The sequence below is a fragment of the Cryptotermes secundus genome, unplaced genomic scaffold, assembly GCF_002891405.2.
Source record: "Cryptotermes secundus unplaced genomic scaffold, Csec_1.0 scaffold973, whole genome shotgun sequence".
In the NCBI taxonomy this organism is placed as follows: Eukaryota; Metazoa; Arthropoda; class Insecta; order Blattodea; family Kalotermitidae; genus Cryptotermes; species Cryptotermes secundus.
Genome location: NW_019745099.1, coordinates 260,178 through 277,885, shown reverse-complemented (window position 1 = coordinate 277,885; position 17,708 = coordinate 260,178). Strand labels below are relative to the sequence as shown.

The window sequence follows — 17,708 nt, the reverse complement described above, 5'->3', positions numbered from 1 at the left end:
ACTGTTACCTTATACTATTTACAGATCTTTCAAACAGATGAGTAATTTTTTAGATCATAGGTATTCATCAACAGAACAGAATGAGTGTGTGTTTAAATATTGTTTTAGTGCTATTTTAAATTGTACTTTTCATTCATAAGACTTTTGTGATCACATACATTACTGAAAATTTTGATCCCAGCTTAATACGCTCTTTTCTGAAAGCATGAATGGATAGCAATTGGTTTATGAAGATAGTGCTTGTATCTTGCGTTAACACTGTGTACATCTTCATTGGTCTGAAAATGTTCATTATTTGTAATGAAGTTTATTAATGAAAATACATATCCACATGGAAGAATTAAGATCTCTAGTCTCTTAAATAGTTCTCTATAAGAATTACGTGATTTGATACCCATCATGTTTCTAACAGTTTTCTTTTGCAATGTAAATACTTATTTGCTGTCACATGAATTACCCCAGAAAAGTATTCTATATTTCATTAAAGTGTGAAAGCAAACAAAATAAATTGAATTGAGAGTGTCAGTGCTACTGATACGCAACACAGATCTAACTGCATAACATGCTCCACTTAGCTTTAGAACAAACTGATTGATATGGTTTTTCCAGTCTAAATGATTATCAATTTGTAAGCCAAGAAATGTTGTGTTTACTGGCTCTTCTGTATATTGTGGCATGCAGATCTGTTGCTAAGTAATGGCCCATACATATCAGCAGAGGAATGCGTCATGTATGCGGTGACATCACACAACAATAGAAGAGGTGTTGCAAGCAGCATTCTCTGGGGGTCAGCTCTGAGGCTATACTATTCAATTGACTGAGTTCACTTCAGTTAGTGAGTGCAGTGCAGTTGAGTACAGTGGAGTGAAGTGAGTTTGCTGGTGAGCAGCCAGGGGACTGCTGCAGTTCAGTCGTGAGCTGTTGCTATCAGAAGCTGGTAACTGAGGCACAGGGATAGTTTGGGAATCCATAGTAAGTAGAATATCTGTCACTGGAAACTGTTACCAGGCAATGACTGGTGAAGAGATAGCAGACTGAGAAGACTTAGTTCGTACTGTAGTGAACTGCAGTGTGTGAATTAGCAATAGCGCTACATTTATGTGTAGTTACATTCTGTAAATGTTCAATAAATCCAACTAACAATCCAAACCCCATTTACAGTCACGTTCTAACATGTGACAATATTTAGCATTATATCCAATGTTTAATGGATATTGTGGTGAGTTTTTTATTACAAATTTTATTACATTTATTTACTTAGAGTCAGGAACAGCTTGTTTGCAGAAAACAATTTACTCATCTGAGAGGGAAATTTGATGATTGATGAGGTGTTTGGTGTAGGAGGCAGGTCATTTATATACATTATGAAAAGCAAAGACCCTGAAATTGACCCCTTGAGAACTCCATATTTTATTCTTCCCCAGTCTGTGTAGGTATTCTGGGTTAAATTTGACAATTTTATTTCAGCCTTTTGTTTTCTATCTGTTAGGTAGATATGAACAAACTTGCTGTTGTTCTTTGAATGCCCCCCCCCCAAAAAAGTAATTTAGTTAATAACATTTCATGATTTACACAGTCAAAAGCTTTTGCCAAATCATAGAATATTCCAACAACAGGCATTTTTTGAATAACATATTTTAATACACTGTCTGCTAGGTTACAGGCTGCATTTTCAGTGGATAGTCCTTTCTTGTAGTAAAACTGTTCTGGGACTACTATATTATAAGTCTCCAAATAATAGCTTAACCTACTGTGAATAACTTTCTCAGATACTCTAGAGAAAGTAGTTAATAGTGAAATCGGCCTGTAGTTTGATATATTAGTTTTGTTCGCTTTTTTCGTACAGTGGTCTTACCACTGAAAACTTAAGATGATCAGGGAAGATCAGTGTGAATAGTAAATGATTACAAATGTAAATTAAAGGATGACTGATGAGAGATGTGCAAGATGAAAGTGGGGATTTGATCTTTCAAATTAGTAAGATTTTATTCACCACATTAGAAAAACAAACCTGTGACTTCCAGTAAGTGAGCACTCCATTTCTGAGCACAAACCAACGCTTCCTCCATGTCTTTAACTTCCCACCAAGTTTAGCTAAATGGCCAGCTTTTTCTAGAGATTCCCCAGGAACTCTTTTGTTGGGGCTATCCAGGTATGATGATACACGCATCAATAATGATGGCATTGATGACTCAATACTAGTAGTGTCAGCTCCACAGCAAGATAGAGCATCAGGTGGAACAGCGTAGTCATCAGACATTCCTGACTCAAAGGATGTATCTGTCACACAACATGAAATGACAACATTAAGTACATTTCAAATTCATAACACAGTATAAATGTAGTGAACATCTACTATTACTGAACTCTGTCTATAGTGTGTTCTAACATATTAGATAATGTCACACTTGTAACAAAATGGATTACATTATGAGATAAATGAATAAATCTGAAGAATGTTCTAGGTGTTTACTACATTCATCCAACTGGAAAGAAGAGACATTTGTGATGAGTGACAGCTTCAAATTGTTTACAGTAAAGAAGATGAGAAAATGTATATTTAATGGATGGATATTTACATTTAGTAATAATTACTATAATTTTTTAAGTTTAATTGAATGGATATACATTAAATATTAAGGTGACCTATAATATTCTCACTGGAAGTTAATTTGCTAAATAATAAATAATTTCATGTCTTTTGAGTGAGAAGGCATAGGCAGCAATAATGTTGAAATTTAAAAGACAAGAAAGTGTTTAATATATTGAAAATGAAACAATTTTGTTTATGAGGAATGCTGTCTTCTAGGATGTGGCGCTGTGTAGATATTGTATCAATCGACGTTTCGGAGTATCGTATCGCCTCCATCTTCAGGGTAGAAAAATCTGCAGACTGAGCCACCTACTCACACTGGTTCCTTCCTTATGGATTTTCCTACTATGAAGATGGAAGTGATAAGTTCCTCCATAACGTCGGTTCACACAAGATCTACATGGCACTACATCCCAGAAGATGGCATTCATTATCGTCACCGCTGTGAAAACGTCAAATCTGACATAATTTTGTTTATGTTAATATAGGTAATCCATTAAAATATAACTTTTGTTTATCCCCATATTTGTCTGCATACGTTTTGAGTCAACTCTCACTCTTGTAGCAAAATGCCATAGTTATTCAATGAAGTGGTTATTTTGTAAATTTTATTATCTAGAGTGCATGACGCCAAATTTTTGTCACAAATTAAGTTCCGCTCATTTACAGATTAAGATCATTATTAAGACTCCTAACATGTACAGTAAGCTCCCTATTGTCCAGCTTGTATGGGAAATGGGGCCCACTGGTTACATGAATTTGTTGACTGCATGAGAAAAACTCTTACAGAAACCCAATATACAGTCAAAAAAACATGCGTTCACTTCAGTTTTTATGAGAGAGTTTTTGCAGGTGATGTAGCAGATTGACAGGTGAAAGATTTTGGACGCATAATGTAACATGAGAGCTCAAAGCCAGAATTGTGGAGCCAGAAGAGATGTTCATTGCTAGGAAATGGCTTGGTAAAGGCATCTCCTTGGCAATGGATATGACAATATTCTTCTATTATTGGCAATGACTAACACTTATCACAATCCTTGCAGATATTAAAGGATGAAGTACTGACTATGTTTTTTAATTTTCTTTGTATATGTATGTGTTGAGAGGAGAGGACACTCCTTTACTTGAGAAAGGACAAGGTATGTCAAAGATATTTAATCATGACTGATGAAAATTAAGAAAACAAATACCCCTCTTCATAGATTTAGAAGGGGAGCCTGAAGAACTACGTTTTGCTGGAGATAGGCTGGACGTTGTCTTCATACTTTTGCTGGGACTAGACCCTGAACCACCAGTTGACAGGGAGGTATCAGTGTTGTCACTGCTGCTGTTTGTAGAACGAGTGTTGGTAACATTTCCTGATGCAGGTGTATTGGCAGCTGTGCTTCCAGGATGGTGATGGTGGTGATGATGGTGATGATGGTGCACAGCTGATACATTGCTCTCACCACCATGATTGTTATGTTCACCCACAGCTGTTATTGCTCCTTCCCCATCACTTGAGTCATCACTTGAGTCACCAGTAAATGGCATGGACCGGATCTGACTTGCTCGCTGTAAAGGAAGAACAAACACCTCATGCATATTTACTTTTCTCATTCATGTCACATCATGTCACATACTTTACACAGTTTCAGATTAAGTGAAACTAAATATAAGAAAACATTTTTTCACACTATATGAACTCATGTTCACAGGAACCAAGAACATGTTTGAAAAATAACAAAGAAACATTGATGTTCATTAAATGCTAACAGCTTATATGAAGCATATTTTAGACAGTGAATCAACTGCTACTTGTTATGGACTAAAGAACATGAACAAAGCTATATTTTCCACTATTTGTTTCTCATGAAGAGTTCAGTTTAGTGCCAACCTACATACTGTTACTAGATGATTGCATTTTGAGACTGTGTGTATTACTCTTATAATTTACTCACATTACATTGCCTCTTGTGCTTATCGCTTATTGTACTTTAACATGTTCAGTCTACTGTACCCTCAGTCTTGTATGCTGTGCTGTTTTTAATTTTCTTCTCATCTAAGTATTTTCATATCTTTCCTTTGTTATAACCTCAAAGTTGGTAACATATAATCTTAAAATATGAAAAATGTTCTTTTAATTACAACTCATTTTTGTAAGATGAAATGTAATACTGAACATTAGGGAAATACTATTATGAGATTTTGAATTGGTTGAACTGGATCAAAATAGTTTCTGACGGCACTTGTTACAACTCTGCATTCCTTACTTGTCAAACTATAGAGATTTGGATCCTATTGGTCCATTCTGGCTCTACATCTGGTCTGACCATCTCTTCATTCTGTTCACTTATGGTAGAACCAACGTTGACACAGCTAATCAAGAAAAGTAAAACTAAAGAGAATACAGCCGTAAGTTGTCTTGCTGATAATGTTCATTAAGAGCAGAAAGATGCTAATTACTGTGTTACAAATCTTTCATCAAGTACCCAGTCATTTTTTATAAAACACATCATTACAGAAAATTTGATAAAGACCAATTTGAACTTTTTGTAGGGTATTACAGCAGAAGAATACATATCAAAATGAAATTCACCTGAAAATTTTCAACAACCTTCAATAAGTGGTTTGGGGATTGAACTACATGAATGAAAAGGTAGACACATATGACCTCCCCACTATGTGTCCCCTTTATGCACTCAAACAGAGAGCACACAATGCACAGAACCAGTGACTACATAACAACTGTGAATTACACATTATTCCAATAAAACACATTCTTTGGAATATAGCTTCATACCCCTTTGACAGTAGCATAAACAGGAACACTGATGTCACAATAGCCTTGGGCTGAACAAGAACCTGATGGCTGCTTTAAATTATTGTTTGTTGTGTCTGCAGTACCAATCTGAGAGCCCACTGGAACCACCTGCAGCCCGTCTGCTGCCACCTGATAGATTCGGGATTCCCAAGAAGGGAAGCGGTGAAGTGGAGGAGTGGGAGGCTTTCCAGCACATTCCAGTGACAGTGAACCTCCACTATTGGTGCTGCTTGTACTGCCACCTGCAGTAAAATCATCTTATGAACTTTTGAACAGAATGTAGGTAAAGTACAGCTATCTCTGTGACAGGCTGTGAGATATCAAGGCTCTCACATCTTCTAGACAACTGGCTCACGCATGGCAGTAAGGTTGTCAGCCTTATGCGCTGGCAGCGCTTCAACCACCAGGAAGATTGCTGATACTCATTTCTGTTAGAGGTTGAGTCAACCCCAGGGCCAAAGTACAGATGGTAGGATTAAGCAAAGTGAAAAAACCAATGACCTCATCAGGAACCAAAACCATGACCTTCCATCTTGTAGCATAGGACCTCAACTAACTATGCTACTGTGTGCCTGCACAGAACGTCAACAATTGCATTTATTAATGGGGCCTAACTTAATATGAGATGAAATGTTCTTTGCTTTTATTTTCATTAAAAAGATTAGGTCATCTTGTATTTGTGAACAAAGAGAAATGCAGATAACATAAACACAATTCATTAATTTCTGAGCCATCAGACATCTAGCAACTTTAGCATACCTTGAAAATTATACATCCTTAGAATATAGTCTGGATACAAACATATTTCTAAAGAATTTACTGCTAGATTTTTATTCACCATTCATAATATAACATGACATGACGTAACACATAAAACATGATATGACACAACATGACACAACACAACATAACATAATTTGAAATGGGCCACAACATTGAATTCAACAGTACTACCATACTGGATAAAGCACCAAACTACATGCACTTTTTAATAAGGGACGCCATTGAGATCAGGATGCACTCCAGAAATTTCAACAAGCACATGGATTTCAATCTCAGTCAGTCCTGCTACCCAGTGATTAATATGATAAAGCAGTACCAAGATGAACCAATCCAGAGACAGGACTAGGACAAACAAACTTATGACTCCACCCACTAGCAATCTATTGGCTCATGCTCAGTTTTGATCACAGGAAGTTTTCACAGTGGCTAAAGCTGATAAAATCTTCTTGGGCTATCAGCCATGTCAGTTGGTTAAATATTACCAATGTTTCAGGGATGGTCATCACTAACTTTTAACCAAACGACATGGCTGACAGCCCAAGAAGATTTTATTAGCTTTATCCACTGTGGAAGTTTCAGATCTTACATGTGAGGTAGTATAAAACAAAGACTTTATTACAGATTCTATACTGACAAATAATGCATCACCTTGAGATATATCTCGATGATTTGATAATGAAGCACCACTTGCACCCAGCCAGGGAATCCTCTCATGGCTGGGTGTGTAAATCTCCGCATAGTCATGTGTGGTCTCATCGCCCCCACCAGAAACTGCACTGCAAGGCAGGGATGAAGATGGAAGTAGTGCAAGACTCTCCACTGCAGCCTGCAAGTCCCGGGTAAGCAATGAGCTGGACGTGTCCATCCCTGGACAAGGAAACCAAAAAATATGTTCAAAAATATGTTTTTCTTTAGTAGAGTCAAAATATCAAGAATTGTACTAAAGTGAACTTCTTTAGATTGATTTCACTCAGGCCAGTGGTACACCCAAAACGTAAGGAACAATTTTGTAACAATGAACAAACCTCAGATTTATAATACATGTAATACATAACTTGAAATGACAGATACACATAATAGATTGCATGATATGTCAGGTAGAGGAAAATAAAACTCCTCAAAGAAAAGTGTGCCCAACTGCTCATCTTTCTACTGTAGAATCCATATGAATCCAACTGAACTATATCCCAAAATATATTGTGACATGACACCTGAAAGCTGGAATATGTAGGTCAGTCAAAAAGTTCCCAGAATTCCCCTGCAGATGGAGAATGTACAATAAGATCGCACACACACTGTTGTGGTGGGAGCTCAGGTGCAACAGGTCTGGACAGGTTTCAGTGTGCAGTGTTGTTACTGTTCAGTTTGAATTAGACGTGAGTGTTGGTCATTTGGCACAATGTCGCAGTTCGAGCAGCATGCGAACATCAAGTTCACGTGCAAATTGGGAAAATCTTCATAGATGCATTGGCCCTGCAGCAAGTTTACGGTGATATTGCACTAAAGAAATCCGCAGTTTACAACTGGTTTTCCCAGTTTAAGAATGGGCAGGAGATGTTAGGGGATGACCAGCGCAGCGGGAGACCTTCGACATCCAGAACTGAAGAAATGATTGGAAAGTGCGACAACTGATTCGATGTGATTGAAGAATGACCAACGCATAGTTGGAGCAAGAAGTTGGTACTGTTACTGGTCATTTCTATGTGCAAGTTTAGCAGAGGTTGTGTGATGCGGTTTGGAGGAAGTGGCACAACAAGTGGCAAGGACAGCGGTTTCTGCATCACGCTAACGCAAAAAGCCACACATCACATGTTGTGCAGCAATTCCTCACTGAGAAAAACATTCCTGTCATCACTCAACCACCGAACTCTCCAGATCTCACTACTCCGAGTGACTTTTGGCTGTTCCCTACTCTGAAAACAGTCCTCAAGGGGACACGTTTCCCAACCATGGAGGTCATCAAATTAAATGCGATGGCTGAGCTCCAGAAGATTCCAAAAGAAGCCTTCCACCACTGCTTCCAACAATGGCAGGATCGATGGAGCAAGTGTGTGCGTGCACAATGGTCCTACTTTGGAGGTGATTAGGTAAGTGTTGCCATACGTCCTACCATTAGAGTGCTGTACCACCATTCCGGGAACTTTTTGACTGACCCTCGTAATTCACTGTTAGGCAACAGCTTGGTAAACACATTACTATGAACACCACAGTGGTGTGGTAAATAATCTCTGCAGCAGTGAATCAACATGCAACAATATAGGTAGTGGTGCTTTCTGTGGGGGCCACCTGAGGCTATATAATGAGGATCTCAGGCAGCTAGAATTACACCCGTGTGGAAGCAGGGTCGAATCCCTCCACAGTCACCCGGCAAGTTGTAGGAGGAGAGGAAAAGGGAAGTCTCAAATATGAGACAGTAAAATATGGTTGTGGGTACTAAGGGACTCGGACCTGAGAAAGAGTGTGCTGGCAAGGGCCAGCAGCATATACAAAAGACAGAACTGTCCTCTCGTCAGAGATGGCGCCCCACAGAAACAAGACCGTAACTGTCAAACAGTAATAAATGTCTGGTCATGAGCTTCAGATGGGGCTCTACACCAAGACTTACTGATTGACTGACTGTCAGTTGCAATGTGACTTTGACTTTGATTTGCTAGAATTAGAATTGAGTGAGTGTCTGGAGATGACAGAATAATTGAGAAGAAATGATATTGAGGGAATTAGGCTGTGTAAAGAAGACTTCATACTGTGTGCTGCAGTTACAGTGAGACTGTTACAGATCCATTGCCAGGATACAACTAGCGAAGACTGAGGACACTAATATAACAGTGAACTGTATAGTGTAGAAATATTAATAGCACTATAATTAATTTTAGTTAGCAGCTGAGTGTATAAGCGCAAAGAATCCAGTCATCCAATCCAAAACCCATCTATAAGTCACGTACACCCCCATGACATGACAATATGGTACATACAGGGTAAAGGGTTGGATGTGGTATCCATGGACATTAATATTAAGATGAATCGTACGCTCATGTTAGTCCACACATTTCAATGTGAATTCATAAGTGCCTCCTTAAAACATAGCTTTGTCCATGACTCAGTCAAAAGATTCATCACCACTACTGGAGCTTAATCAATGTAAGGGTACAAGTTATCTTAATTAAACTAAGTTACAGTCCATACCAGAGATGGGTTTAATTAGAGGCAAATACATCAAGTACTTACTAATTATTCAAAATAACTTCTGATGACCAACAAGATCTACCATCATATTCTATAGCTGTAGTGATAACTAGAAAGAAAAGAAATATTCCTATGTGGATAAGAGAGAAAATAAACGAACTACTACTGAAGACAACAGAATAGCATTCTACTTTGGGTCATTATGAATGATATCTTCAGATTTATTTCATTTTCATTAACAGGCTTCACCTGGAATATGAGGTGCAGTTACATTTCCACTGCCACTGACTGACTGCAGGCCACGGTGCCCCATCTCAGTATTCACCTGCTGTTGCTGCTGTAGACGTCTTTGCTCCACTTCTGCACATGATGGCTCCACTCCGATCACTCCTGATCCTCCACTATTTTAGAAATAATTTTTCACCAATTAAAGTAAAAAAAGCAGTGATGAATGTAAGCACATAAAGTGGGCTGAAGTTGGAAATGTATCACTATAACATATTCTAGAAATACTGCAGACATACCAAAAGGTTCAGTAGGCATGTTTCCCTTCCTGGCATTCATACTTTAACATCTTTTATAAAGAGAGCGGTCTTCTGGGATGTGGCACCGTGTAGATGTGGTGTTAACCGACGTTTCGTAGGAACGTATCGCCTCCATCTTCAGGGTACAAGGAAAAATAAAATAAAAATAAAAAATCCCAGAAGACTGCTTTCTTCATAGTCACCGCTGTGAAAACCTGAAATCTTACATCTTTTATAAAGACTGACTATGAATCCACATACATAACCCCAAGGTACAGGATATACCATGAAAAGTTTTTATGGTATTTATTCAAGTCCTTATGATACTGAAAGCTAAACTGTGTTACACTTACATAGGATATGACATTCATTTTAGAATTATATGCACAGATGCAATTATACACATTATACACACAATTATATTTAGTAATATCTACAAAAATCTATTGTTAAAGAGTATTTTGAAGTACATGAACACTTCAGTATTACAGAAGTTTTAAAGTAAAGTTTAATATGTCAAGTAATGCATGAAAATTATTCTCAGGGATATCATATATGTACTATGTTATAGTATACGATACATCATGAAGATAACTGTCCTACTGTGTAAGTTATAATGTATCTCTCTGTACAGATCCATGTATGAAGGTAGATAATACTGAACAGTTATAGAAAATCTTATATAATTTGGTCTTGACTAAGAAAGTGACACTATATGGCGCGAAATACTTTTGAGGTGCGCAATTTACAACTCAAACAAGCCACTGCTATATCATTTTATTGACCCTGTTATCTGTATTTGATTTGCTGATTGTCCACTGTAAGCAGGTGCACAGTACTACTGTCAGTAACTCAACTTGCATGTCACTTAAAAAAGAATATAAGGAATTATGTTTTGTCAAAAATTGTAAAGTATATAACAAATGTCAGGTTCATATATTTATTAAAAACATATTAGTTTCCTTAAAAACACTAGCCATATTATTTCCTGTAATAGGGCCATTAAATGAAATTGTTAATAAGTTAATATGTGAAGAGAGTTGGCAATTGAAAGAAATTCCTTCACCCTTAAGAGCTAATAAAACTGTATTTGAATTACGTTGAATTATGTGATGCTATGATGGGTGCCTGCCACATTTCCAACACATCATGAAGGTTAAATGATATAAGATGCTTATTTTCTATTAGTTCTGTAACACGGTTGCAATTTGATTTTATTCTCCATGCATGGAGTCAGTCAAGGAAGAAATGTGCAATGTACAGAGAGAGTAACTTCAATTTGTATTACCTCAATGAAGAATTGCCTGTAGTTGGTGCTGTGGCTGATGACAGCGGTCGTGCTGGCAGATCATGCAGAGGCATGGCTAAAGAGTCATCACTTGCAGTGGTGGTGGTTGTAACATCCAAACTCAGACTTGCCCTTGACGAAGATCCCTGCATCAACATTGTTGAAATTATTTTCATTTTCTTGTCAGTACTATGTTTTCATTCAGCAGCTTCAATACTGTTTCAGGGTCACAATTCCAATTATACTTGCAGGTTTCATGCAATTAGGCTCTTACTCCAATCTATATAGAGACCATACTGGCTTTCATGTTCTGCACAAAGCAAGCCTTTCGAAAAATGCTACTAGTGGAACTATACATGTTCATGTTTAGAAAAGGGTAAGAAATTGCTTCAATGATATATTGCAGGTAGATATATATACACAAAAATAAAAATAAAAGTTGCATACCTAAATAAAACATAATACATCAATATTCTGATTTCACTCAATGAATGCAATGAACATTCAACAATGAAATATGAAATTTTAAAAGAAACCTGAAATTGCATCTTTTAGTTAGCTTATTACAAGACTGAACATATTCAATGAAGCCTCTTCATAAAGCTATTTAAATGCTTATCCCACGTCACTGCACTGTATCTTGTTTATGCAAATATACAGTTTATACAAAGGCAACATTAGCCCTTTGTGCTACACTGGAAACTGGACTTATGCTAACATAGTAACATCCATCTACAATTATCATTGTTATCTGTTTTCAAAAGGATACATTATAATCACTTAAGCTTGTACCTAATCTGCTGGAGATACCGTTTGGAAGCCCGTGGTTCAAATCACAGACTGATTAAAACTGGACTTACAGATAGCATGACTGGAGGCTAATGGCAATCAGCTGAGTTAAAACAAAGAATAAAGCTATCCCTGAAACAGGCCGTGAAGGCCTATAGGGTTGTGGGATGTCAAGGCTCCCACATCATTTAGACAGTCAGCTCACAGATGGTGGTGAGGTTGTCAGCCTTATGCACTGGCCGCCCATTACTCCCAGGAAGATTCCTGGTACTCATTTCTGTTACAGGCTGAGTCAAACTCAGGGCTATGGTGTGGCTGGAAGGATTAGGTAAATTTGGGGGGGGGAGAGAAAAAATTCACCACATTGGGACTCGAACCCATGACTTTCTGGATTGCGGCATAGTGCCTCACACAACTATGCTACCACATGTCAGAGCAAACAGCTGAGTACTGATCTTATTTTGAAATGACAGTGAGACCACCAAGACACAGTTGCACAGAGCTGACAAGCCCCAAAATCTTACTATTATGTATATGTAAAACTTAAGTGGTAACAAGGAGGTGATGTAATGTGAAGGAATGAACTGGTGCAAATGACTTAGGTATATAACAGTCAGGATGCAAGGAGGGATTCAACCTCCAAATTAAATATCCAAACATGGAAACATCTACATAGAGTTGCTGTGTCTTTATTTTGCAATCTTTGAACAACTGTCACCTAAATTTCCACTGTATCTGCACCACTGACCACATTCAAAGCCTCAGACTCCTGTCTTATACCCTGGCAAAGCACCCCATCACAAATATCAAACCTACCATAACAGACAACAAAAATATCAAAGTGTACAAGGGCAGTCATACATTATCATCAGTGTTCATCCATATAAATATGTTCGCTGATCAACCTCACAAGCTAAACTTTGTGAACTGAAACAAACCATGATATTGCACACATCAGTTAGATGCTGAGAAACTTATGAAGTATGAAAAATTGCACAGGAAACTTTCCATAGGATGTTCACGATACTGAATTGTTGGAGACTCAACCACAAATAAGTAGAAAACAGGGATATTTAACTCATAAACATGGAGGGATAGATGTATCAAATGAAATCAGAATGTTACATAATATGTCTCTCCTTAATGAGTCATATGCTTTCTCCACATCTACAAACAGCCGAGGTACTGTCCCATTGTACTATCATTATTTTTGTATGGCTTAATATATCAGAACAATCTGATCAGATTCTCTTACAATGTAATTGTTATAGCTAAACTGTATAACAAGGACAACTGTATTACTACTCACTCCAGTGCTTGACCTGTCTTTAACTACACCAGCAACCAGCTGACTGTGTGCCAAATGGTTTCTCAGCAGCTCGAGTTGTGCATTGCACTTCTGATTCTGTTCACGCAGATGTTGGTTTTGCTCCTCAAGCTGAAATTATATAAGCATCTAGATCAACAGTAAACTGCTTATATGTCCACATCTTGTAAATTACCATCTTTTGGGCACATACACAATATATACAACAGGCTACTTTTAAAGTAGTAGTTCTGTGTTCTGCTGCCTTGTGGACATGAAGAAAACCTACGTTGGGCATGTAACACTTACATATGGAAAAAGAAATAAGATACTAATGATATTAAAATTAACTGAATTTAAAATATTAATAGATTTAATATATTTAAATTTATGCTTTAGCAAGCAGGAACATTATAGAATTATTTTAATATTAATAACAACTGTTTTACATATTTCATTTGAGGTCCTCAAAGCAGTAGTTACATAAAGGTCTGTTTTTCTGAGATATAATGCTGTGTAGTCCAGTGAAAGTTGATCAGTGTTTTGGAGGAACATATTGCCCCCATTTTCAGGGTGAAAGACTAAGCCAGCAAGAAAATAGCATGGATCATGAAGCAGTTGGTTGACTTTCACCAGACTGCATGGCATTATATCCCACAAGACAGAACATTCCACACAGTTTCATATGCTATCATATGTTAACATTTTTTTAGTAGATAACATAAATAGTTATATAGTACTCAAAGACTTATGAAGCACCAGTTTCTCTGACCGACTTCTGAACAACTTTCAGCAAATAACCTATAGAGCTGTATAGCATTCAAGGCCTTATAGGGCACCTGCCTCCATGAAAGCTTGCCACCTGCTCCTTGCTGGTTTCTTGCCTAGCTTGGTCTTAAATCCTGAAGACAAAGCGAGTATATTCCTCCAAAATATCTGCTAATGTCAATTAGGGTACATGGCACTACATTCCAGAAGACAGAGCTCTCCATAGCTATTGCTGTAAGAACCTGAAATCCAGCAACATATTCCTAGAAATGACATAAACAGTTGTACAGTATTCAAAGGCCTTATAATGCACCAGTCTTTCTAAAAGAATTCTAAACAAAATGTATTTCTTTGTACACAGTTCACTGCATCTTCTTTTCACTTTCTGCAAGAAGTTCACTACAGGAGGACAGGGATCATGATTTGGTGTTTCTACACAATTCAATGATACAAACAATCTTGAGTCAACAGATTTTTCTCTTAGACATATTCGGTGAGGTTACTGTATCTTGTCAGGGTCAGAAATTACATTTTCTGTGGTCACTGACTGGGAAGATATTCAAAACACTGAAACAGCCAATTCTGGTAACAAGTATGGCATACAAATGACATAGTTCTGGTACTTCATAAATTAAAGGCCAGGTATCACATATGCAGATGTCCTACCACTGTGAGTGAATATGTTACACCTACTGTAGTGTCCTTAAGATCAGAGCAGGGTGCTAACTTATCAAAATGTCTCTGGGAGGTTTTCTTATTCTTAATTGGTAGTAGTAGCAAGCACTACAGGGCATCTGGAAACTACTTTTAACATCCAGCACTTTCACAATTGCTTTCATGAATAATCCTGTGACTGCTCTGCCTTATCTTGACCCAGTACGCACAGCATCACGTTGATAACTAACAGTTTTCATAGTCAAGGGTTCTCTTTGAGGAACTGATAGCCACTCATCTCGTCACAAAATCCATTGCCTTTTATGAAACTCTGAGGTTTATTACCATGTACACCACAGCCCACCAGTTGACTCCAGTCCATAATCTGTTATCTTATTTCTTTAAGATACATTTTAATATTATCCTCCCATCTATGCCTAAGTCTACCATTTTTTTTGCCCTTCAGATTTTCTCTCTAAAATTGGATACACATTTCTTGTCTCTTCAGTCCTTACCCATCCTATCCTTTGTGATTTGATTGTTCACCATAACAACGTTTAGTGAAGAGTAGTAATTATTAAGTTTCTTATTATGAATTTTTCACCCTTCTGTTAATTCCGCTTGGTTAAAACCAAATATTCTGCACAGATTCCTCTTTTAAAACACCCTCAAATCTGTTTTCTTCCTCCAAATCATATGAAATTATAAATGCAGACAGGATGATTATAAGATTCTGAACTGAATAGTAGCAAGCATTAGCTGAATTTAATCTGCCTTCATTTTCAGGGTTAATATAATGTTGCTGTACCTGAAATACTGCCTGTAATTTTCACAATTTTTGCTCATTTCTCCTGTGACAGTTATGTAGCCAGAGAAAGACTGTACACATTTTCTGATATACAAGTTGAACTATTTAGATGATTCTACTGATCACCTGTTAAGCATATGATAATTGTTAATGACAGCATACATGTCAGTATTAAAATGTGTCCATGTCACACCAGTAAAATAGTGCTCTACAGACAAACAGTGGAATCGTCATATAGGCTCCCCTTCAGGATGAACATACTCATACTTAGATAATCTGCAAATCATCATTCACTTTCATGATGTAGTAATTTCTTGTGATTATTTTTAACTTAACAGAATCACAGTACATGATTCAGTAATATACAAAGTATATCAAACCTTATAGGATGTTCTCATCCCATAAAAATATTTTAGTATTTTAACTGAAATCTTGAGCTCTAAACTGAGAAGATGAAGGGGTAAGAATAAGATTAAAACTGAAATTACTTTTTGAGTATACCTCAGAAGTGAACTGTAACGTAATGCAAGCATACTAATTGAATTCCTGTTAGAGATTATGTTCAGGGCACTATAAACACCAATGGCTGGATTACGGGTAGGAAAGGGCTATAAGACAGCTCTGCTTCATGCAACATTATATCTAATGCAGGAATTATCTCACCTCCCGAAGTTTATTGGTGACCCACTCTTTGATTTTGGCTGCCTTTGCCTCCACCTGTTTGGCGTCTTGCAGTCGTAGCAGGCGCTGGAACACAGTACAGCACCTCACAGTAAAACATTTACTACCAGTCACAACAAGAGTCATCATCATCACCGCCGCCACCACCAGCTGTGTCAGTATGCTGTAAATACTGAATTTAAGTGAACCCTGAGTACAACAATGATTTGAATTCAAATAAGAACAATAAAGGGTGAAGCATTTCAAACAGTTAAGAATTTATGATCAGGGTGCACTTAACCTCAGCATTCATGACACCATCACACCTAAAAATTAAACAGTGCATGCATTTCATTGTTTAGTCACAGTGTCCATTTTTGATCTAAATACTATCAATTAATATGGCGGCTCAAGCCTGAAGAATAGAATATGTTGATTTATTGGCTGCTGTGATAGTTTTCTCTCTGTTTTCCCATACTGGTCTGCAATGCAATTACATATCAACTATAAGATGATAGCAAAAGCAAGTCATGCTTTATCTGTTTAGGCAAATTTTTCATTTCGTTTTAATGGGGCAGACTTCTTCTTGACGAGTTGAGAGTCCTTCAGCTGATCAAAACACTCATTACCTTTCACAGAAACCAAAGACCAGGTACAATGTTTACAAAAGTTTATCACGAGATCCTATCCTGTGCCAGCTGAATCCAGTCCATATTCTCATACAATATTTCTTTAATATTCACTTCATTATTATGTTTCCAAACAGTGCCTTCCATTTAGGTTTTCCAGCTGAAATTCTGTATGCATTTCTGATTCCTATATCCATCCTAATTGTCCTGCTAACCTCAATATTAGCAGCAGCAGCAGCAACAACAACGACAATGACAATACCTACAACAAAAAATGCCGCTGCCAACAACAAAAACAAGAACAAAAACAACAACAATGACCCTTTAAAATACAACAGTATTGCCTACAAATGTAACAGCTTTCCTCTTTGTTACATGCTCTTCTCTCTTAACACACCTTGTTTGTCTAGTATGCTCCAAACAATGCTAGTTATCCCGTGATAAGCAGCCTCCGTAGTCTAGGGGTAACGTTCCCACCTCATGACTCAAGGTACGTGGGTTAAAACCTGGCGGAGGTCATGGAATTTTTAAGGGCGGAAAAATTCAGGGAACAAGTCCTCCGGGAGGGACTTTAAGCCGTGGGTCCCGTGTCGTAGATTTATGGCATGTAAAAGAACCTCATGTCTCTAGGAGAGCTCTGAGCTAAATTTGGCAAAAAGTTTCCCGCCCAAAGTAGTTTCCAATGCCTCCGGTAGATGGGGAAGTATTAGGTACCACTGCCAGAGGAGGGGGGACCTCTCTGACAGAAAGGGACTAACTATTAGATACCACTGCCAGTAGAAGGTTGGAACCTCGCTGGCAGAAAGGGGCTAATAGTGAGCACCAGTACCGGTGGGGTATGGAGACAGAAGATATTAAAAGGGGGACGCACAATGGACCAATAACTGGTCTAAGTGCATGGGGAAACCCACCCCGTCTAT

General features: G+C 37.7%; 1 protein-coding gene across 6 annotated transcripts in view; it reads right to left on the bottom strand.

The window, feature by feature from the left end:
* Window positions 1–17,708, bottom strand: part of LOC111875011 (uncharacterized protein CG43867) — a 169,235-nt gene that overhangs the window by 35,557 nt on the left and 115,970 nt on the right. For all 6 annotated transcript variants that reach the window (XM_033755681.1, XM_033755682.1, XM_033755683.1 and 3 more), the window contains 8 exons: window positions 16,163–16,246; window positions 13,273–13,401; window positions 11,175–11,320; window positions 9,612–9,763; window positions 6,828–7,046; window positions 5,376–5,638; window positions 3,784–4,147; window positions 2,012–2,280 (listed from right to left, as the gene is read on the bottom strand). In XM_033755681.1, the coding sequence (XP_033611572.1) occupies window positions 2,012–2,280; window positions 3,784–4,147; window positions 5,376–5,638; window positions 6,828–7,046; window positions 9,612–9,763; window positions 11,175–11,320; window positions 13,273–13,401; window positions 16,163–16,246 (1,626 nt within the window). The remainder of the gene's footprint in view (window positions 1–2,011; window positions 2,281–3,783; window positions 4,148–5,375; window positions 5,639–6,827; window positions 7,047–9,611; window positions 9,764–11,174; window positions 11,321–13,272; window positions 13,402–16,162; window positions 16,247–17,708) is intronic.